The sequence below is a fragment of the Oncorhynchus clarkii genome, chromosome 11 (assembly GCF_045791955.1).
Source record: "Oncorhynchus clarkii lewisi isolate Uvic-CL-2024 chromosome 11, UVic_Ocla_1.0, whole genome shotgun sequence".
NCBI classification, from domain to species: Eukaryota; Metazoa; Chordata; class Actinopteri; order Salmoniformes; family Salmonidae; genus Oncorhynchus; species Oncorhynchus clarkii.
Window position 1 is genome coordinate 17,897,283 of NC_092157.1, and position 23,079 is coordinate 17,920,361.

At 46.0% G+C, this 23,079-nt stretch overlaps 1 protein-coding gene across 10 annotated transcripts in view; it reads right to left on the reverse strand.

The window, feature by feature from the left end:
* LOC139420316 (RAB11 binding and LisH domain, coiled-coil and HEAT repeat containing) overlaps nt 1-23,079 on the reverse strand; it is a 55,091-nt gene that overhangs the window by 28,341 nt on the left and 3,671 nt on the right. For 4 of the 10 annotated variants that reach the window (XM_071170279.1, XM_071170278.1, XM_071170280.1 and 1 more), the window contains exons 2-13: nt 19,204-19,293; nt 12,162-12,233; nt 11,969-12,021; nt 11,703-11,816; nt 11,413-11,595; nt 10,730-10,824; nt 10,231-10,494; nt 10,005-10,080; nt 9,584-9,679; nt 3,902-4,014; nt 3,110-3,200; nt 2,464-2,535 (exon numbers count right to left, since the gene is read on the reverse strand). In XM_071170279.1, coding sequence (XP_071026380.1) covers nt 2,464-2,535; nt 3,110-3,200; nt 3,902-4,014; nt 9,584-9,679; nt 10,005-10,080; nt 10,231-10,494; nt 10,730-10,824; nt 11,413-11,595; nt 11,703-11,816; nt 11,969-12,021; nt 12,162-12,233; nt 19,204-19,293 — 1,319 coding nt within the window. Of the gene's footprint in view, nt 1-2,463; nt 2,536-3,109; nt 3,201-3,901; nt 4,015-9,359; nt 9,384-9,583; nt 9,680-10,004; nt 10,081-10,230; nt 10,495-10,729; nt 10,825-11,412; nt 11,596-11,702; nt 11,817-11,968; nt 12,022-12,161; nt 12,234-19,203; nt 19,294-23,079 lie in introns of all 10 variants that reach the window. The other 6 variants (XM_071170274.1, XM_071170273.1, XM_071170272.1 and 3 more) reach the window with 3 other exon arrangements.

Genomic DNA, 23,079 nt, shown 5'->3' on the forward strand with positions numbered 1-23,079 from the left:
GTCCCCACACCTCATGTAACCTAGCCCATAGTCCTCTATGTTTTGATAAGGTTTGTATTACAACTAAAGTGGCCAAATAACTTCTTAAAGTTAAACACATGAATCCGCTTTACAACCGGTGTAGAGCCTAACTGGCATACATAGGGGGTGCGTGAGTTTCAAGTTTGGGGAAGATTGTTTTCACCATAAAAATGCTCCTTTATAATAAAGCATTAAAAACCTAATCACGTGTTGTCACTTTTGAGAATGGTGTTTTCCCACTAATTGAGTGCATTTTGCAACATTCGCGCTTATAGCCTACTGCCATGTGCGCATTAGTGAGCTTATATATGTGAAGAAATAGCCCAATAGTTTAAAAATGTATTTCACGCAGAGAAGAATTTAGATATCTGAGAGAGCCATGTGAGTGAGAGTTGCTTCAGAACATGCAGCTGGGAGAAGGGAATTATAATTATAATATTCAGCCCAAGAACAGAACGGCCACTGGCCACAAAAGGCATGCATTTCTTTAGGGGGTGGAAATTCGAGGCACTATCAAGTGCTTGTTCAATTGTGAATGAGAGACTGATGAAGTCTACACAGCCTGTGCAAGAAGCAAAGCAGAGGTCATTCCTTTCAAGCAACTGTTTTCAAAAATCGCATCATGCTGCCTAAGAATGTATTAAAAATCTAAACATATGGCCCAAGTTTGTATCGCAACTAAAGTAGCATAAATAACTAAATTAAGCACATAGGAGGACTTCTTTCTTTGTTAACAGCTCAACACAGAATAGCCGCATGTGAGCACTCCCTCAGAAATTGTTTGGAGAAAACCTACTTTCTAGTTGATTCAGCTATGTTCAATTCTAATCTTCATACTATAAAATAATGCCACGGAATTCTAAGCAAATCTTGTCTGCTAAATGAACTAGTGTAGCCCACAGCCATATGGCATAGCCAAAATGTAGTATTTTCTTCATTTAAAAAAACAACAACCTTTATTTAACTAGGCAAGTCACTTAAGAACAAATTCTTATTTACAATGATGGCCTAATCCGGCCAAACCTATGGGACTCCCAATCACGTCCGGATGTGATACAGCCTGGATTCGAACCTGGGACTGTAGTGACACCTGTTGCACTGAGATGCAGTGCCTTAGACCGCTGCGCCACTCGGGAGCCCCGAGTGAGATCAGGGCTTATAACATAAGGACAACGAAAATAATGCCACGGAATTCTAAGCAAATCTTGTCTGCTAAATGAACTAGTGTAGCCCACATCCATATGGGCTGTGGGCTACAATCTTAATCTTGTCTTTACATGCAGTATCAGTCAACAGTTTGGACACCTACTCATTCAAGGATTTTTCTTTATTTGTACTATTTTCTATGCCATTATGTTCTTCTGAAATAGACTACATTTTCTTCCTATCATGTTCCTGTCTAAAATAAATCATGGAGTTATTGTGATAGTGTAGGCTATATTAAATGGATTTATTAGACTGTTTAAAAGGTCTGCATCAGTGGCTTGTAGGCTGTGTGTGGAAGATGCTAAATGTTTTTATGTTAATTAACGGTCAATTACCGTGAGACCGGCAGTTATTTGCTTGACAATCACCGGCTGACAAAATGAATGACCGCCACAGCCCTATGCCTGCACCCAACCCACTAATATAGAAATGGCTCTGTAGGCTACAGTCAGTCAGAGGCGGTGGAACTAGATTTGGACAGGGGGTGCAGGGTTTTTACATGCAGCTTCAATTCTATCATTACATGTTGCCCGGGAAGACTAAGTAAACCATTGGAAAAACAAATGACATCTGTTTCAACAGCTGTAAGGAAATAAAAAGCTGTGAAAACCACCCAACGTGTTACTGATAAGATCTCAGTTCAGTGTGGATGCATATTTTATGTGGTTGAAATACTATCAGCTTTTATGATGCTGATAAAGATAGCATCTCAACAGACAGTATCTAACTGCAAATTCACAATCTCTCAAGATGCTGAAAGAAAGAAATCATTTTCCCCACTCCCATTCTCGAGTCACAATGTAGCCTACATTTGGTGTATCATTTTACTGCAAGAAATGCTTCATTCTGCAGGAGTTCATATGAAGGCTCTATGAGAGCTTATAGACCTACAGTCAGTGTCCAGATTTCTGTTTCCATTTAACCTTTCTGAACAGTAGGCTACAGTTCTATTTGAAGTCCCCGACATGTGAATGTCGAATTTGTATAGCGCCTCAAAATCATCACCCACAACATGCAGTCCTCTTTTGCCACGTCACAAAATCTTTCCTAAACATGACTTTTCTGTCCCTCCCATCTCTTTATTTTCAACTCTCTTTATTCAATCTCCCAGCCACCCACCCGCCCTTCATCCAAACAATATTTAAATGACACTAAACCCGCCAGCACCGTGGATATAACTGCGGGGACTGCGGGTTGAGTCAACTTATGCATCACTAGCGTGTGTGTGAGTCTTACAGGCAGGTAAGGTGCTAAGGCTCCACAGGCTTCTGCTACCAACAACCTCCTCTCTGGATACTTATGGTTGATCTGGAGAGAGAGAGAAGAGAGAGAGAGGGAAAGGAGAGAGAGAGAAGAGAGGGAAAGGAGAGAGAGAAGAGAGAGAGAGGGAAAGGAGAGAGAGAGGAGGATGGGGTGGGGGAGACAGAAAGAGACAACATGAGATTCTGGGACAGACATGACCCTGGGGCGGCAGGGTAGCCTAGTGGTTAGAGCGTTGGACTAGTAATCGGAAGGTTGCAAGTTCAAACCCCCGAGCCGACAAGGTCTGTCGTTCTGCCCCTGAACAGGCAGTTAACCCACTGTTCCTAGGCCGTCATTGAAAATAAGAATTTGTTCTTAACTGTCTTGCCTGGTTAAATAAAGGTAAAAAATGTAAAAAAAATTAGAAAGTGTTGTGGTTTGTCTTTATTGGAATGTTATTGGACCTGTGGCTCAATATATTGGTCATTACCATAGTAACAGATATTTTTTTATGTATCAACACAAGTAAAAACACAAGTAAAAAAAGAAGGGAAAAAAAGGAGGAATATTTTCAGGAAGAAAAAAGAGAGAAAGGACAGAGAGCGAGAGAGAAGGGGAGTAAGGAGAGAGGAGTAGCTACCTGTTCCCAGCATTGTGGTAAGAGTTCAGCCTCAACTCTGGTAGGACCAACATGTCTGGCAAACGCCACACAACCTGTTAGGATCATCTGCCTACAAACACAACCAGGAGTCAATATACACACGGTCAAATCCTCCTTGATCATCAGCCTATAAACACAACCAGGAGTCAATATACACACATTGTCAAATCCTCCTTGATCATCAGCCTATAAACACAACCAGGAGTCAATATACACACGGTCAAATCCTCCTTGATCATCAGCCTACAAACACAACCAGGAGTCAATACACACACTGTCAAGATCCTCCTTGATCATCAGCCTACAAACACAACCAGGAGTCAATATACACACAGCCAAATCCTCCTTGATCATCAGCCTATAAACACAACCAGGAGTCAATATACACACAGCCAAATCCTCCTTGATCATCTGCCTATAAACACAACCAGGAGTCAATACACACACTGTCAAGATCCTCCTTGATCATCAGCCTATAAACACAACCAGGAGTCAATATACACACAGCCAAATCCTCCTTGATCATCTGCCTATAAACACAACCAGGAGTCAATATACACACTGTCAAGATCCTCCTTGATCATCTGCCTATAAACACAACCAGGAGTCAATACACACACACTGTCAAATCCTCCTTGATCATCAGCCTATAAACACAAACAGGAGTCAATATACACACTGTCAAATCCTCCTTGATCATCAGCCTATAAACACACAGAGAGAACAGCTAGGTATAAGAACACACACGCACGCTCGCATGAGCCCACACACCTCTGTTCGTCGTCAGGTCTCTTGATAAGGTTGAAGAGGATGTGGAGGAGCTGGTCTCTCTCTTTAGGCTCCGGGTGGAGACACGCTGTACATAGGATGAGAGGAATCAACTCCTAGAGAGAGATAGAAGGATGAGAGAGAGATATGAAAAGAGAGATATCAGCTTGGGTTTGTGGCTCTGAGTATTCACACAGCAAAGAAACGGTTTGCAGGCAGGGGTGTGTGTAATGTTTGCATGTGTGTGTGTGGGCAATGGGTAGGAGAGAGGGAGTTCAATGACGACAACACCACAAACAGAAACAGAAAGAGGGTCAAATGAAACAATGTGCTGTTATGTACATCTATGTATCATGATGACAATGTCTCGTGGTTTTCTAATCTGAATGACTGGTACCCCTGGTCTGAATCAAGTTCCTTTATGAACAGTAAAGTTCATATGAAGTTCATGCGAGAGTCAGCCTGGAGAGAGAGCAAACTTAAATGTAGTCCCAGGACGAGGTGGGGCAGACAGACAGCCCTTCATTCTGCCTCATGGACAAACTGTGGTTAGCTCAACATTCCTGCCTCAAACAACCAAATTAGAGAGAGGATACACTGTTAAAAAACACAGTTAAAAATATGGATTTTATTTTTAACCGGCAGGGTTTTCCAGGAAAGTTTCATATTTTCCTGCTGAATGTTGGCATACGAAACAAACCCAACGTTGAATGTTGGCAGAACAAGCAAGCCCAACCAAAGAGAGGCTTGGGAGGGGGAGACCTGAAATGACTCTGGATGTCTGTAGATGGACACCTGTCATTCATTCAAATAAAATATATTACGTGCTTCACATACAACACAACCACCAGAGACATACAGTTGAAGTCGGAGGTTTTACATACACCTCAGCCAAATACATTTAAACTCAGTTATTCACAATTCCTGACATTTAATCCTAGTAAAAAGTCCCCTGTCTTAGGTTAGTTAGGATCACCACTTTATTTTAAGAATGTGAAATGTCAGAATAATAGTAGAGAGAATGATTTATTTCAGCTTTTATTTCATCACATTCCCAGTGGGTCAGAAGTTTACATACACTCAATTAGTATTTGGTAACATTGCCTTTAAATTGTTGAACTTGGGTCAAACATTTCAGATAGCCTTCCACAATAAGTTGGATGAGGTTTGGCCCATTCCTCCTGACAGAACTGGTGTAACTGAGTCAGGTTGGCAGGCCTCCTTGCTCGCACACATTTTTCAGTTCTGCCCACAAATTTTCTATAGGATTGAGGTCAGGGCTTTGTGATAGCCACTCCAATACCTTGACTGTTGTCTTTAAGGCATTTTGCCACAACTTTGGAAGTTTGCTTGGGGTCATTGTCCATTTGGAAGGCCCATTTGCGACCAACCTTTAACTTCCTGACTTGAAATGTTGCTTCAATATATCCACATAAATATCCTACATCATGATGCCAACTATGTTGTGAAGTGCACCAGTCCCTCCTGCAGCAAAGCACCCCCCCCAACATGATGCTGAGACCCCCATGCTTCACGGTTGGGATGGTGTTCTTCGGCTTGCAAGCCTCCTCCTTTTTCCTCCAAACATAACGATGGTCATTATGGTCAAACAGTTATATTTTTGTTTCATCAGACCAGAGGACATTTCTCCAAAAAGAACGATCTTTGTCCCCATGTGCAGTTGCAAACCGTAGTCTGGCTTTTTAATGGCAGTTTTGGAGCAGTGGATTCATCCTTGCTGAGCGGACTTTCATGTCGATATAGGGCTCGTTTTACTGTGGATATACAGTGGGGCAAAAAAGTATTTAGTCAGCCACCAATTGTGCAAGTTTCCCACTTAAAAAGATGAGAGAGGCCTGTAATTTTCATCATAGGCACACTTCAACTATGACAGACAAAATGAGAAAAACAAATCAAGAAAAAAATAACTATTGTATGTCTTCCATTTCTTAATAATTGCTCCCACAGTTGATTTCTTCAAACCAAGCTGCTTACCCATTGCAGATTCAGTTTTCCCAGCCTGGTGCAGGTCTACAATTTTGTTTCTGGTGTCCTTTGACAGCTCTTTGGTCTTGGCCATAGTGGAGTTTGGAGTGTGACTGTTTGAGGTTGTGGACAGGTAGGTGTATATTATACTGATAACAAGTTCAAACAGGTGCCATTAATACAGGTAACGAGTGGAGGACAGAGGAGCCTCTTAAAGAAGAAGTTATAGGTCTGTGAGAGCCAGAAATCTTGCTTGTTTGTAGGTGACCAAATACTTATTTTCCACCATAATTTGCAAATAAATTCATAAAAAATCCTACAATGTGATTTTCTGGATTTGTTTTTCTCATTTTGTCTGTCACAGTTGAAGTGTACCTACGATGAAAATTACAGGCCTCTCTCATCTTTTTAAGTGGGAGAACGTGCACAATTGGTGGCTGACTAAATACTTTTTTGCCCCACTGTAGATACTTTTGTACCGGTTTCCTCCAGCATCTTCACAAGGTCCTTTGCTGTTCTGGGATTGATTTGCTGTTCTGGGAGTCCTTTGCTGTTCTGGAAATGATTTGCACTTTTCAGACTACAGTACGTTCATCTCTAGGAGACAGAACGCGTCTCCTTCCTGAGCGGTATGATGGCAGTGTGGTCCCATGGTGTTTATACTTGCGTACTATTGTTTGTACAGATGAACGTGGTACCTTCAGTCATTTGGAAATTGCTCCCAAGGATGAACCAAACTTGTGGAGGTCTACAATTTTTTTGGCTGATTTCTTTTGATTTTCCCATGATGTCAAGCAAAGAGGCACTGAGTTTGAAGGTAGGCCTTGAAATACATCCACAGGAACAACTCCAATTGACTTAATTTATGTCAATTAACCTATCAGAAGCTTCTAAAGTAATGACATAATTTTCTGGAATTTTCCAAGCTCTTTAAAGGCACAGTTAACGTAGTGTATGTAAACTTCTGACCCACTGGAATTGTGATGCAGTGAATTATAAGTGAAATAATCGGTCTGTAAACAATTGTTGGAAAAATTACTTGCACAAAGTAGATGTTCTAACAGACTTGACAAAACTATAGTTTGTTAACAAGAAATTTGCGGAGTGGTTGAAAAACGAGTTAATGACTCCAACCTAAGTGTATTTAAACATCCGACTTCAACTGTATATGGCACTGAGAACAACTATCCTGATTATCCTTTCACCAACTGTTAGAGAAAGTATTTTTAAAAGCTAAAGCTGCTCGGGCAGTGTTAAGTAAACAATTTCCCCAAAATGTATGTTTCTTTTTGAAATGGCACAAGCATTAAAAGAAGGAATGGGACATTAAAAAGTAAAGATCAACAAGCTGTTAGCATCAAAGTGTGTTATTTTGTTTCAGATATTTACTTCTGAGAAAAGAGAAAGTGTATACTTCTAAGACTTTTTCTTCAGTGAACCCTATCTGACCCCGTTCTATTCCAGAACCAAGTGACACTTTCACCTGTTCCAAGGAAAACATCTGGCCAACGCTGGGTCAACGTGTGGGTATGTAGAGCAGCCAGGGAAACGCCATGGTACCACCATGTTTATACCAGAGATGGCCAACTAGGATCTATTGCAGAGTGACAACATGGCACCACTGTGTTTAGACCAGAGATGGCCAACTAGGATCTATTGCAGTGTGACAACATGGTACCACTGTGTTTAGACCAGAGATGGCCAACTAGGACCTATTGCAGTGTGACAACATGGTACCACTGTGTTTAGACCAGAGATGGCCAACTAGGATCTATTGCAGTGTGACAACATGGTACCACTGTGTTTAGACCAGAGATGGCCAACTAGGACCTATTGCAGTGTGACAACATGGTACCACTGTGTTTAGACCAGAGATGGCCAACTAGGACCTATAGCAGAGTGACACCATAGTAACACGTTTAGGCTAGGAGTGGCCAACTAGGACCTACAGCAGAGTGACACCATGGTAACATGATTAAGCCTGCACAGGCCAACTAGCAACTATGGCAGTGACACCATGGTAACATGTTGTAATTCAGGCTACAAGACTGTAAGCTTAATGACAATTGCCAAATGTCATTACACTATTTGGTACTTTGTAAAACATGTCTCTTTCCATTCATCAAATGTTTGGATGCCGGAAACCATTTGGAGTGGACGAACGTACGCAGGTAGCCTACTACCTGAAGTGACGTGTTCGACAATAAGATCATGACTGGTTGTTCATGCCACATTAAAATGACCAGTAAAACATTTCTACCGTTAAACAACATGTCTTTACTATTATGCCCATAAAATAGAGACCCCTGAATGTCACGGTATAATTGACTCATTAAACCTCAGAGAGAAAAAAGGGAAGTGGGATTGTTGACTCTCTTTATGGTCCTGGTTCTCAAGAAGCCCATACAGGTACTGGGCTGTATCTTAGAGTAGGCTTGGTCTGTCTGCCATAAGACCATAATGATTTATGATCATTGATAGTGAAGGCGACAGGTGGCAGGCATGTTTTTACCATTCACTTATTCAGTCAGTCATCAAAGTCAAACGTCTATTGTTCCTAGCTGCGTGTCCATAATGTGTAGAGTTAGGCACTTAAGGTGTGTCATTGAGCTGGCAGTAGGTGACCTACAAATAGTAGGAGCACAAAGGTGTGTGTTGATTCTGTCTGTCTAACAGACGCAGAACAAAGTCCATTCCCGCCCGGAGGCAGAATAAGACAATCCCCTCACTTTGTTTTCCCTAGTTTTGGGCAGGAATCCAAATTCTTCATAACTGTCAGTAGATCATTAAAACCACAGCTGTGATACGCAAATCACATACAGTGTGGGGAGCCCACCTGACCCTCCCTACCACTCCCTCACACAGACCACACACTGTCAAACACAATTCCAAACCTAGCTCACCACACTAGCTCTTTAAACGCATGGAAACAAACCAGCAGCATTTACCATTAAGAGTGATGACTTACTTTGCAGCAACACCAGATGGCTATCTATTAGTTTTTTTGTGAATCGGTTAGTCAGTTACACTGCATGTCTTTGTCACACAATGCACTTAAATTAGCTTAGAAATGTTACGTGAAATTATACAAAATGCACACAGTTGTTCAATCAGCTCTGGTTGGCCACCGTTTCAGCCAGTCAGAGATTAAAGAATCAATCAATGAGAAGACTGCGTGCTATTGGGAACCACTCAGAAAGGAGCAGGGTGAGAACACAGGGTGAGAGAGGTAAAACACAGTCCACTATACAGGCCACAACCACATATGCAATCTTAAGGACTAAAACAAACCAAACCCCTAATCTAAGCGTTTTCATAAATGATCCAAATACTACCATGACTTTGTCCTGCTCGAGTACGAATAACTAGCCAATCAGATGAGAGACTGGGTGGTTATAGCCCGTGGCGTGGGCCTGTGTTACACTGTGTGTGAGGTCAGGTGAGGTCATGCAGATGTGGGGGGCATCCAACTCACCTGGCACAGGTGTGCAACCATTCTCTAGGAGCAGAGAGGCATGCACAGAGCGAGAGAGTGAGTGAGAGAGTGAAAGGACAAACAAAGGGAGGAGAGATGAGAGATGAGCATCGGTGAAAAAACAGTGGAGTCAGACGCTGAATACCAAACTGAAGACAGAAAGAAGACCGTGTTGATGGGAGGATGGGGAGAGGTGAGGAGGGGGGAGGAGAGGAGGGAGGTACCTCTCGTTTGGCCAGGAGGACATTGGGGACGATGTGAGGAAGACAGCGACCCAACATCAGCATCACACTCTCCTCATTGTCTGCTATCCTCGACACCTAGAGAGAGAAAGAGGGGGAGAAAGTGTGAGTGAGTGAGAGAGAAAGAGGGGGAGAAAGTGTGAGTGAGTGAGAGAGAAAGAGGGGGAGAAAGAGTGAGTGAGAGAGAGAGAGAGGGGGAGAAAGAGTGAGTGAGACAGAAAGAGGGGGAGAAAGAGTGAGTGAGAAATACGAAGGCAGAAATTAGAAAAAAAAATGCTATTTTGTTGATATGTCACTGCTCTGAGGATTGCGTATTAAAATGGTTTTAGTAGTAGTAGTATACTATAGTCTTAAGATAGCTGACACTATGGTCATGTGACCGTGATTAGGGGTGACCTCTGACCTCTGCACCCAGACGACTGTCAGCTGACATCTTACAGAAGGACAGCAGGGCCTGCTGGAATGCAGGGGACAACTTCCTGTGGACGAGAAAAGACAAAAAGATGAGAGTGAGAGTGAACAGGAATCAAGATGCTCATTCCAGTCAAGATGGATGGACAATCAGACCACGGACCACTGGCTCCATCTACAGGTCATTCTGAGTAACTAGACTTTATTTTCAGACTCACCTGTTGGGCTGGTCAAACACCACCGTCCCTCTGCTCTTTAGCTTGGCATGGGATTGTGAAGAGGTGTGTGTAGGGTTACTGATGGTCTGAGTGGGGGGGGTGCTCTCAGTGGGGGGTTTATCAGGTTCTGACGCGCCCCTGATATCCAGGTACTGACCGTTGTCCAGAGGGGGCTGGGGAGGGGTGGAGGAGGAGGGGGGGGTTGGCTGTGAGCCCTGGTCAGGAGGAGGGGGGGACACTGTCCTTCTCAGGCTTTGGATCTCACTGGAGAAGAGAGGACAGAAACACATAATATCAAATAGCTGTAAAGTTCTGATGGATTGCAGCCAACTGAATAGGCCATGGGTGGACAGAGAGCTGACTGATGAAATGACAGTTCAAAGGGTAAAGGTCACATGGTGTGGCAGTAACATTTTCAATTAGCATCCACCTGTGACCACATAGTGTAGTGTAGAGCCATTACTCCATCCTCTCCCAACGCATGCACACAAGCACACACCTCTGTAGTTTCTTGATATGGTCGGCCAGACTCTGTTTCTCCTCGTTCAGTAGACTAATCTGATACTCCAACTCCTCAACTACCTCCGTCTGCTGCTGAAAAGAGGAGAGAGAGGAAAGAGACAGAGAGAAGCCACAGAGAGACATAGAGAGAGAGAGAGGAAAGAGAGAGGAGACAGAGAGAAACCACAGAGAGATAGAGAGAGAGGAGAGGAAAGAGAGAGGAGACAGAGAGAAACCACAGAGAGATAGAGAGAGAGGAGAGGAAAGAGAGTGGAGACAGAGAGAAACCACAGAGAGACAGAGATAGAGGAGAGGAAAGAGAGAGGAGACAGAGAGAAACCACAGAGAGACAGAGATAGAGGAGAGGAAAGAGAGAGGAGACAGAGAGAAGCCACAGAGAGACCACAGAGAGACAGAGACAGAGAGAGAGGAAAGAGAGAGGAGACAGAGAAGCCACAGAGAGACAGAGATCGAGAGAGAGGAGAGGAAAGAGAGAGGAGACAGAGAGAAGCCAAAGACACAGAGATAGAGGAAAGGATTTTAGTATACATTGCCAAAGGAGAAAAGGTGTGTAGACTAAATCAATAAGCTCTGTACCCAAAATCACACTGGTATGTAAACATTATGAGTGGCTGCAGGACACACATGATCACACCCAGAATGGTTCTCCCTCTCTCTCACCTGCTGTAAGAGATCAGATTTCTGGGTAATGTAGTTCCCAGTGAGCTCGCCTGACTCCACTCCCACGGCTACGTCCACGGTATATCGCGGCGACGGAAGGGCGGAGCCACAGTTCCTGTAGATCTGTAATAGGTCGGGAGGCTTTGGAATGTTCAGGCCCACGTCGTCCCACAACTCAAAGTCCTGAACAACCGAAAAAGATGGGATCATGATTATGTTCACTATATAGCAATTTGTGCCGCACTAAATGCACCCAGTTCAGGCCAACAACTCAAAGAAACAAGCATTACCTGGTCATCATTTTCATCAGAGAATGTGATGGCCGACAGTTTGTATTCATTCTTTAATAAATATTCATTCACAAGGAAATTTAAGGCTCGCTTCTCTAGTGGGCGGATAGGTTCCTGAGGAAGAGGACAGAGGGAAATAAACAATGAATCAACTTGAAAGGTGAAGTTTCTCAACAAACAGTGTTTTTTAAGAAACATGGGGTATTTGCTGCAGTAGTACTCCAAAAGTGAACTGCATACAGTTACTAGCAGAGTGTCTGGCCTACCTGAGTCTCAGGATGTGAACTGTAGTTCTTGTTTCTCTCCTGAGTGTCGCTTTCTAGAAAGACAATAAAGCAACAGAACAGATGAACCCTTCCACCGTTCAGTAAAACAGGGGAGGAGCTAGAGAGAATCTCCTAAGAAAGAGAGAGATGATAGAGGGATGAAATGGAGGAGTAGAAGTGTTAAGTACGCCACCTGCTGCCTGAGTCAAGTTGGTGCGTAGAGCCTGAATGGTCTCCTTGGCTTTCCGTAGCTCAAACTCCAGCACTGGACAGGAAGTGACATCACAACACACAGGAAGGAAGTGCATCCAACCAAGGAGAGGGAACAAACCAACAAACAAAAATATGGCCATGAAAAATGAAACAAAAAGAAACAAAAAGGAGATTGATTTGAAAACAGGAGACATGCAAACTATGGGGTCTAATGAACGCATGCAGCAGAGGATCCTGGGATAGCGGACTAAGGAATAGTGTCTAAGGGTGCATCGAAAGAGTGTCAAGTGGCTACCTCTCCTCATCTCCTTTGCCTCTTCTGCACCGATCTGAAAACCCAGGATAGATAGAAGCAATGTGGAGGATACTTTATGTGAATCTGCTTCCAACTATCCAGTTGTTTAAGATCAGTACAGACAGGAGGGAGAGAGCTGAAACCACTAATGGGATGCAGCCTAAATAATATGCTAATAGCTGTCTGACCAGGGATTGTACAAATCAATAGATTTAAAAAAAAGTGAGTTCCAGGCTATGCAAAATATTGGACTCTGCTCAAATTTGAAGTGGAGTTTTTTGATTTATGGTTGGTCAAATGTTAATACGGTATACTATTAGGCCTAAGCATAGGATGGATACTATAGCCGCTACTTACATACAGGAGAAAAACGAACATATGGATTGTAATTACAATATGCTACATTGAGAGGGCTCTAAAACCTCCTGTAAGAAGTCTATCAAGGACTACAGTAGTGAGATTCAATCAAATACAAGTTCATGAGCAGGAAACACTCCACAGGTTGCTCTTCAGACATGTTGAAGAAAACCACACAGGAGGAAGAGAAGCAATGGCGAGCAGAGAGGACATGGCTGTGCACTGAAGATCTGCTGCTTCAGTAGTCTGACTCAGCACCTGTTCAATTCTGTCCTAGTTAACGAGGTCCAGACAATACTTCCCAATGCAGATCAAGAGTACACAGGACGCAACAAAAGACAAGAAAATGGAGAAAGAAACTGAAGAAACCCCCCCAAAAAAGGAGAAAAAAAATCAGAAAAAAAAGAAGCTGCAAGCTGCTAGTCTGGATGGAGGGTTGTCCCGTTATGGGCCGGGCTTGGATCAGAACAGCCTGAAAACCCAGAGTCAGACAGCTGGGGGCGACATGTTGGGACGACGGAGGAGAGGCAGGTTTCGGGAGGAGATGCCGAATTGGAGGGATGGAGGGAGGGCGGGATAGAGGGAGGGCAGGATGGAGGGAGGGCAGGATGGAGGAAGGGCAGGATGGAGGGAGGGCAGGGTGGAAGAGTAGAGGGTCTGTGGTTGTGGAGAAGGGACCACAGGCTTGCTCTGCTGCATGGTTCCTGGAGAATTGTCCAGAACTTTCATCTTACAAAGCTAAAGGGCTGGAATTGACATTTGGCATTTTGGCATTGAGAAAAGAAAAGACAACAGGCCAATTAACAGTCATATAAAGAGACAAGGTTCTATGTGGAGCAGAGTGTCCAGCTTTCAGTATATCAGTTATAGTCATTTGCATCATATTCACAGTACTGGTCTCTAGTCATCACATCCTGTCTGGCTAAATGTGGAGAACAAACACTAGAATAGGCTATATCATAGGCCTACACCGTTACAGAGAGATCTGTGGAGTGTAGCCCCTGGATGGATACCTTGGTCCTCTACTCGTCGTCTTGGTCAGTTCATCGTCTCTGGTCTTTAACGTACTTGTCGTCTTGGTCAGTTCATCCTCTCTGATCTTTAACATACTCGTCGTCTTGGTCAGTTCATCCTCTCTGGTCTTTAACGTACTTGTCGTCTTGGTCAGTTCATCCTCTCTGATCTTTAACATACTCGTCGTCTTGGTCAGTTCATCCTCTCTGGTCTTTAACGTACTTGTCGTCTTGGTCAGTTCATCCTCTCTGATCTTTAACGTACTCGTCGTCTTGGTCAGTTCATCCTCTCTGATCTTTAACGTACTCGTGTCTTGGTCAGTTCATAGTCTCTGGTCTTTCACGTACTTGTCGTCTTGGTCAGTTCATCCTCTCTGGTCTTTAACATACTCGTCGTCTTGGTCAGTTCATCCTCTCTGGTCTTTAACGTACTCGTCGTCTTGGTCAGTTCATCCTCTCTGGTCTTTAACGTACTCGTCGTCTTGGTCAGTTCATCGTATCTGATCTTTAACGTACTCGTCGTCTTGGTCAGTTCATCCTCTCTGATCTTTAATGTATTCAGTCTATCCTCTCTGATCTTTAATGGATTCAGAGAAGATTAGCTGGTGGGTGTCGTGAGAAAAGCTTTTTAAAAAAGTGTGAATTTTCACAACATCCAGTGACACTGACAGGTCCTTTGAGGGAAAATAACACTGGCTCAATTACATCTGCTGCTTTATTTAAACCAGGATGTCTTAATAAGAGGAACTTGGAATGGGTAGGTAAATCTGGAATGGAACCATAGTGATGTCATCATCAGTGAATCAAATAGGGCTGTAGTTACACCATGACATCATAAAGAAAAGGTCCTGTATACTCTGTCTCTCCCTTCCCCTGCACTTCTCTGTCTCTCCCTTCCCCTGCACTTCTCTGTCTGTTGTCTGTCTCTCCCTTCCCCTGCACTTCTCTGTCTGTTGTCTGTCTCTCCCTTCCCCTGCACTTCTCTGTCTGTTGTCTGTCTCTCCCTTCCCCTGCTCTTCTCTGTCTGTTGTCTGTCTCTCCCTTCCCCTGCTCTTCTCTGTCTCTCCCTTCCCCTGCTCTTCTCTGTCTCTCCCTTCCCCTGCTCTTCTCTGTCTGTTGTCTGTCTCTCCCTTCCCCTGCTCTTCTCTGTCTGTTGTCTGTCTCTCCCTTCCCCTGCTCTTCTCTGTCTGTTGTCTGTCTCTCCCTTCCCCTGCTCTTCTCTGTCTCTCCCTTCCCCTGCTCTTCTCTGTCTCTCCCTTCCCCTGCTCTTCTCTGTCTGTTGTCTGTCTCTCCCTTCCCCTGCTCTTCTCTGTCTGTTGTCTGTCTCTCCCTTCCCCTGCTCTTCTCTGTCTGTTGTCTGTCTCTCCCTTCCCCTGCTCTTCTCTGTCTCTCCCTTCCCCTGCTCTTCTCTGTCTCTCCCTTCCCCTGCTCTTCTCTGTCTGTTGTCTGTCTCTCCCTTCCCCTGCTCTTCTCTGTCTGTTGTCTGTCTCTCCCTTCCCCTGCTCTTCTCTGTCTGTTGTCTGTCTCTCCCTTCCCCTGCACTTCTGTCTGTTGTCTGTCTCTCCCTTCCCCTGCTCTTCTCTGTCTGTTGTCTGTCTCTCCCTTCCCCTGCTCTTCTCTGTCTGTTGTCTGTCTCTCCCTTCCCCTGCTCTTCTCTGTCTGTTGTCTGTCTCTCCCTTCCCCTGCACTCCTCTGTCTGTTGTCTGTCTCTCCCTTCCCCTGCTCTTCTCTGTCTCTCCCTTCCCCTGCTCTTCTCTGTCTCTCCCTCCCCCTGCACTTCTCTGTCTGTTGTCTGTCTCTCCCTTCCCCTGCTCTTCTGTCTGTTGTCTGTCTCTCCCTTCCCCTGCTCTTCTCTGTCTGTTGTCTGTCTCTCCCTTCCCCTGCTCTTCTCTGTCTGTTGTCTGTCTCTCCCTTCCCCTGCTCTTCTCTGTCTCTCCCTTCCCCTGCTCTTCTCTGTCTCTCCCTTCCCCTGCTCTTCTCTGTCTCTCCCTTCCCCTGCACTTCTCTGTCTGTTGTCTGTCTCTCCCTTCCCCTGCTCTTCTGTCTGTTGTCTGTCTCTCCCTTCCCCTGCTCTTCTCTGTCTGTTGTCTGTCTCTCCCTTCCCCTGCTCTTCTCTGTCTGTTGTCTGTCTCTCCCTTCCCCTGCTCTTCTGTCTGTTGTCTGTCTCTCCCTTCCCCTGCTCTTCTCTGTCTGTTGTCTGTCTCTCCCTTCCCCTGCTCTTCTCTGTCTGTTGTCTGTCTCTCCCTTCCCCTGCTCTTCTCTGTCTCTCCCTTCCCCTGCTCTTCTCTGTCTCTCCCTTCCCCTGCTCTTCTCTGTCTCTCCCTTCCCCTGCACTTCTCTGTCTGTTGTCTGTCTCTCCCTTCCCCTGCTCTTCTGTCTGTTGTCTGTCTCTCCCTTCCCCTGCTCTTCTCTGTCTGTTGTCTGTCTCTCCCTTCCCCTGCTCTTCTCTGTCTGTTGTCTGTCTCTCCCTTCCCCTGCACTTCTCTGTCTGTTGTCTGTCTCTCCCTTCCCCTGCACTTCTCTGTCTGTTGTCTGTCTCTCCCTTCCCCTGCTCTTCTGTCTGTTGTCTGTCTCTCCCTTCCCCTGCTCTTCTCTGTCTGTTGTCTGTCTCTCCCTTCCCCTGCTCTTCTCTGTCTGTTGTCTGTCTCTCCCTTCCCCTGCTCTTCTCTGTCTCTCCCTTCCCCTGCACTTCTCTGTCTGTTGTCTGTCTCTCCCTTCCCCTGCTCTTCTCTGTCTGTTGTCTGTCTCTCCCTTCCCCTGCTCTTCTCTGTCTGTTGTCTGTCTCTCCCTTCCCCTGCTCTTCTCTGTCTGTTGTCTGTCTCTCCCTTCCCCTGCTCTTCTCTGTCTCTCCCTTCCCCTGCTCTTCTCTGTCTGTCTCTCCCTTCCCCTGCTCTTCTGTCTCTCCCTTCCCCTGCTCTTCTCTGTCTCTCCCTCCCCCTGCTCTTCTCTGTCTGTTGTCTGTCTCTCCCTTCCCCTGCTCTTCTCTGTCTGTTGTCTGTCTCTCCCTTCCCCTGCTCTTCTCTGTCTGTTGTCTGTCTCTCCCTTCCCCTGCTCTTCTCTGTCTGTTGTCTGTCTCTCCCTTCCCCTGCACTTCTGTCTGTTGTCTGTCTCTCCCTTCCCCTGCTCTTCTCTGTCTGTTGTCTGTCTCTCCCTTCCCCTGCTCTTCTCTGTCTGTTGTCTGTCTCTCCCTTCCCCTGCTCTTCTCTGTCTGTCTCTCCCTTCCCCTGCTCTTCTCTGTCTGTCTCTCCCTTCCCCTGCTCTTCTCTGTCTCTCCCTTCCCCTGCACTTCTCTGTCTGTTGTCTGTCTCTCCCTTCCCCTGCTCTTCTCTGTCTGTTGTCTGTCTCTCCCTTCCCCTGCTCTTCTCTGTCTGTCTCTCCCTTCCCCTGCTCTTCTCTGTCTGTCTCTCCCTTCCCCTGCTCTTCTCTGTCTGTCTCTCCCTTCCCCTGCTCTTCTCTGTCTGTCTCTCCCTTCCCCTGCTCTTCTCTGTCTCTCCCTTCCCCTGCTCTTCTCTGTCTCTCCCTTCCCCTGCTCTTCTCTGTCTCTCCCTCCCCCTGCTCTTCTCTGTCTGTTGTCTGTCTCTCCCTTCCCCTGCTCTTCTCTGTCTGTTGTCTGTCTCTCCCTTCCCCTGCTCTTCTCTGTCTGTTGTCTGTCTCTCCCTTCCCCTGCTCTTCTCTGTCTGTTGTCTGTCTCTCCCTTCCCCTGCACTTCTCTGTCTGTTGTCTGTCTCTCCCTTCCCCTGCACTTCTCTGTCTGTTGTCTGTCTCTCCCTTCCCCTGCACTTCTCTGTCTGTTGTCTGTCTCTCCCTTCCCCTGCTCTTCTATGTCTGTTGTCTGTCTCTCCCTTCCCCTGCTCTTCTCCCTCTGTTGTCCGTCTCTCCCTTCCCCTGCTCTTCGTCTGTTGTCCGTCTCTCCCTTCCCCTGCACTTCTTTGTCTGTTGTCCGTCTCTCCCTTCCCCTGCTATTCTTTGTCTGTTGTTTGTCTCTCCCTTCCCCTGCTCTTCTCTGTCTCTCTCCCTTCCCCTGCTCTTCTGTCTGTTGTCCGTCTCTCCCTTCCCCGCTCTTCTCTGTCTCTCCCTTCCCCTGCTCTTCTCCGTCTGTTGTCCGTCTCTCCCTTCCCCTGCTCTTCTCTGTCTCTCCCTTCCCCTGCTCTTCTGTCTGTTGTCCGTCTCTCCCTTCCCCTGCTCTTCTCTGTCTGTTGTCTGTCTCTCCCTTCCCCTGCTCTTCTCTGTCTGTTGTCTCTCTTCCTTCCCCTGCCCTTCTTTGTCTGTTGTCCGTCTCTCCCTTCCCCTGCTCTTCTCTGTCTCTCCCTTCCCCTGCTCTTCTTTGTCTGTTGTCCGTCTCTCCCTTCCCCTGCTCTTCTCTGTCTCTCCCTTCCCCTGCTCTTCTCTGTCTGTTGTCTGTCTCTCCCTTCCCCTGCTCTTCTCTGTCTGTTGTCTGTCTCTCCCTTCCCCTGCTCTTCTTTGTCTGTTGTCTGTCTCTCCCTTCCCCTGCTCTTCTCTGTCTCTCCCTTCCCCTGCTCTTCTCTGTCTCTCCCTTCCCCTGCTCTTCTCTGTCTCTCCCTTCCCCTGCTCTTCTCTGTCTCTCCCTTCCCCTGCTCTTCTCCGTCTCTCCCTTCCCCTGCTCTTCTCCGTCTGTTGTCCGTCTCTCTCTTCCCCTGCTCTGTCTGTTGTCCGTCTCTCCCTTCCCCTGCTCTTCTCTGTCTGTTGCCTGTCTCTCCCTTCCCCTGCTCTTCTCCGTCTGTTGTCCGTCTCTCCCTTCCCCTGCTCTTCTCCGTCTGTTGTCCGTCTCTCCCTTCCCCTGCTCTTCTCCGTCTGTTGTCCGTCTCTCCCTTCCCCTGCTCTTCTCTGTATGTTGTCTGTCTCTCCCTTCCCCTGCTCTTCTCTGTATGTTGTCCGTCTCTCCCTTCCCCTGCTCTTCTCCGTCTGTTGTCCGTCTCTCCCTTCCCCTGCTCTTCTTTGTCTGTTGTCTGTCTCTCCCTTCCCCTGCTCTTCTCTGTCTGTCTCTCCCTTCCCCTGCTCTTCTCTGTCTGTTGTCCGTCTCTCTCTTCCCCTGCTCCGTCTGTTGTCCGTCTCTCTCTTCCCCTGCTCCGTCTGTTGTCCGTCTCTCCCTTCCCCTGCTCCGTCTGTTGTCCGTCTCTCCCTTCCCCTGCTCTTCTCCGTCTGTTGTCCGTCTCTCCCTTCCCCTGCTCTTCTCCGTCTGTTGTCTGTCTCTCCCTTCCCCTGCTCTTCTCCGTCTGTTGTCCGTCTCTCCCTTCCCCTGCTCTTCTCTGTATGTTGTCTGTCTCTCCTTTTCTCTTCTTCATGTCCGCCACTCAGTCTCTGTCCGGTCAGGACATGACAGGTACGCCTCGTCTTACCTGCCACCCTCTCGTCCGACTCCCGGTTCCCGTCGTCAGAGTAACGAGCAAAGTCTAGAGAGTCCAATGTGCTGATGCTGCCCGCTCGGTCTGATGGGAGAGACATGGAGAGCAATCAATGAATCAATGTATATTTTATTTCACCTATACTTAACCAGGTAGGCCAGGTGAGAACAAGTTCTCAATTCCTACTGTGACCTGGCCAAGATAAAGCAAAGCAGTGCAACAAACAACACAGAGTTACACATGGAATAAACAAAACATACAATCAATAACACAGTAGAAAAATTTGTACACAGTGTGAGCAAATGAAGTAAGGAGGTAAGGCAATAAATAGGCCAATAGTGGCGAAGTAATTACAATTTAGCAATTTACACTGGAGTGATATATGTGCAGATGAGGATGCGCAAGTAGAAATACTGGTGTGCAAAAGAGCAGAAAAACAAAAATAAAATATGGGGATGAGGTAGGTAGTTGGTTGGATGGGCGATTTACAGATGGGCTGTGTACAGCTGCAGTGATCGGTAAGCTGTTCTGACAGCTGACGCTTAAAGTTAGTGAGGGAAATATAAGTCTCCAACTTCAGGGATTTTTACAATTCGTTCCAGTCATTGGCAGCAGAGAACTGGAAGGAAAGGCAGCCAAAGGAGGTGTTGGCTTTGGGGGTGACCAGTGAAATATACCTGCTGGAGCGCGTGCTACGGGTGGGTGTTGCTATGGTGACGAGTGAGCTGAGATAAGGCGGAGCTTTACCTAGCAAAGACTTATAGATGACCTGGAGCCAGTAGGTTTGGCGACAAATATGTAGCGAGGGCCAGCCAACGAGAGCATACAGGTCGCAGTGGTGGGTAGTATATGGGGCTTTGGTGACAAAACGGATGGCACTGTGATAGACTGCATCCAATTTGTTGAGTAGAGTGTTGGAGGCTATTTTGTAAATGACATCGCCAAAGTCAAGGATTGGTAGGATAGTCAGTTTTACAAGGGTATGTTTGGCAGCATGAGTGAAGGATGCTTTGTTGCGAAATAGGAAGCCAATTCTAGATTTCATTTTGGATTGGAGATGCTTAATGTGGGTCTGGAAGGAGAGTTTACAGTCTAACCAGACACCCAGGTATTTGTAGTTGTCCACATATTCTAAGTCAGAGCCGTCCAGAGTAGTGATCCTGGACTGGTGGGCAGGTGCGGGCAGGGAACGGTTGAAGAGCAGGCATTTAGTTTTACTAGCATTTAAGAGCAGTTGGAGGCCACGGAAGGAGTGTTGTATGGCGTTGAAGCTCGTTTGGAGGTTTGTTAACAGTGTCCAAAGAAGGGCCAGATGTATAAAGAATGGTGTCATGTGCGTAGAGGTGGATCAAAGAATCACCCGCCCGCAAGAGCGACATCACTGATATATACAGAGAAAAGAGTCCGCCCGAGAATTGATCGGCCTGAGAATCAATGGTAAACAGCCTATTCATTAACAGAGCCTCCAGTGATTATTACAGTATTCACCTCATCACCTTGACTATGAAAAGCTTGGGGGAATCATAACAGAATATAAACCAAACACTATATGTGGAGACAGGAGAGAACATGGGGGTAGATTCAGCATCCAAACAGGTTAGTTTTCTATGCAATAGTCCATCCTGTTTTCAGAAACATACCTAAACAATACAAATGTAGATCTACAGTCGTGGACAAAAGTTTTGAGAATGACACAAATATAAATTTTCACAAGGTTTGCTGCTTCGGTGTCTTTAGATATTTTTGTCAGATGTTACTATGGAATACTGAAGTACAATTACAAGCATTTCATACGTGTCAAAGGCTTTTATTGACAATTACATGAAGTTGATGCAAAGAGTCAAAATATTGATGTTTTGTTCCCCGAGCCACTTAGTTACCACTTTTGCCTTATAGCAAGGTGCTCCATCATGCTAGAAAAGGCATTGTTTGTCACCAAACTGTTCCTGGATGTTTGGGAGAAGTTGCTCTCGGAGGATGTGTTGGTTCCATTCTTTATTCATGGCTGTGTTCTTAGGCAAAATTGTGAGTGAACCCACTCCCTTGGCTGAGAAGCAACCCCACACATGAATGGTCTCAGGATGCTTTACTGTTGGCATGACACAGGACTGATGGTAGCGCTCACCTTGTCTTCTCCGGACAAGCTTTTTTCCGGAGGCCCCAAACAATCGGAAAGGGGATTCATCAGAGAAAATGACTTTACTCCAGTCCTCAGCAGTCCAATCCCTGTACCTTTTGCAGAATATCAGTCTGTGACTGATGTTTTTCCTGGAGAGAAGTGGCTTCTTTGCTGCCCTTCTTGACACCAGGCCATCCTCCAAAAGTCTTCACCCCACTGTGTGTGCAGATGCACTCACAGCTGCCTGCTGCCATTCCTGAGCAAGCTCTGTACTGGTGGTGCCCCGATCCCGCAGCTGAATCAACTTTAGGAGACGTCCTGGCGCTTGCTGGACTTTCTTGGGCGCCCTGAAGCCTTCTTCACAACAATTGATCCGCTCTCCTTGAAGTTCTTGATGATCCGATAAAATGGTTGATTTATGTGCAATCTTACTGGCAGCAATATCCTTGCCTGTGAAGCCCTTTTTGCGCAAAGCAATGATGAAGGCACATGTTTGCTTGCAAGTAACCATGGTTGACAGAGGAAGAACAATGATTCCAAGCACCACCCTCCTTTTGAAGCTTCCAGTCTGTTATTCTAACTCAATCAGCATGACAGGGTGATCTCCAGCCTTGTCCTCGTCAACACTCACACCTGTGTTAACGAGAGAATCACTGACATGATGTCAGCTGGTCCTTTTGTGGCAGGGCTGAAATGCAGTGGAAATGTTTTTGGGGGATTCAGTTCATTTGCATGGCAAAAAGGGACTTTGCAGTTAAATTGCAATTCATCTGATCACTCTTCATAACATTCTGGAGTATATGCAAATTGCCATCATACAAACTGAGGCAGCAGACTTTGTGAAAATTAATATTTGTGTAATTCTCAAAACTTTTGGCCACGACTGTAGAATGTGATAACTCTTGTTTCAGTGAGTGACAGGGTGAGCTATCCTTCTAGTAACCTCATATGCCTGTCCAACCATATAGCCTACCATTCACTCCCATCTCAACACAGATAGCATATTGAAAGTATAAAGAGAGATGACCATTCATTTTGAGAGTAAGACTGAACTACCCTGTAGTGAGTAGGAGTGTATGGTAATGAAAAGCTGAGCTATTCTTCCCTAAGGCCTACCCCTCCTCCTCTCCTTACCAAACCAGAGGGGATATTCCAAGTCCAGGTGATTACACTGCACCGGTCCTCCATCCCTCCCTCTCTCTCTGCAGTTCACTCATATCAAAGGCAGAGTGTGTGTGTGTGTGTGTGTGTGTGTGTAGGCCTACTCAAGCTCCATGTATGGTTCCAGGCCTGGCTAGCCTAACAGCTGTCTGACTACAGGAGACTCTTCACCTCTATACCCACTGACAGGGAGGTGAAGAACAAATTGACACAAATTGTATTTTGTAAATTGCGTGTATGCAGAGCTCCCTTGCAAAAGAGACCTTGGTCTCAATGGGACTCCCTGTTCAAATAAAGTCTCAAAACAGAAGCAATATAACAATAGATGTATTCTACAGCATGGATTATTAGGTACACAGACAGTGTAGGTCTACAGACTGAGATGTGGTGGTGCATTCACGCGCACACACACACACACACACACACACACACACACACACACACACACACACACACACACACACACACACACACACACACACACACACACACACACACACAGTAGATGTGAGCGGCAGCTCAGACAGTCAGGCCAGAACAGAAACAGGTTGAGCAGAGCCAAACATCCCACAGAGTGATTCGTCAGCATC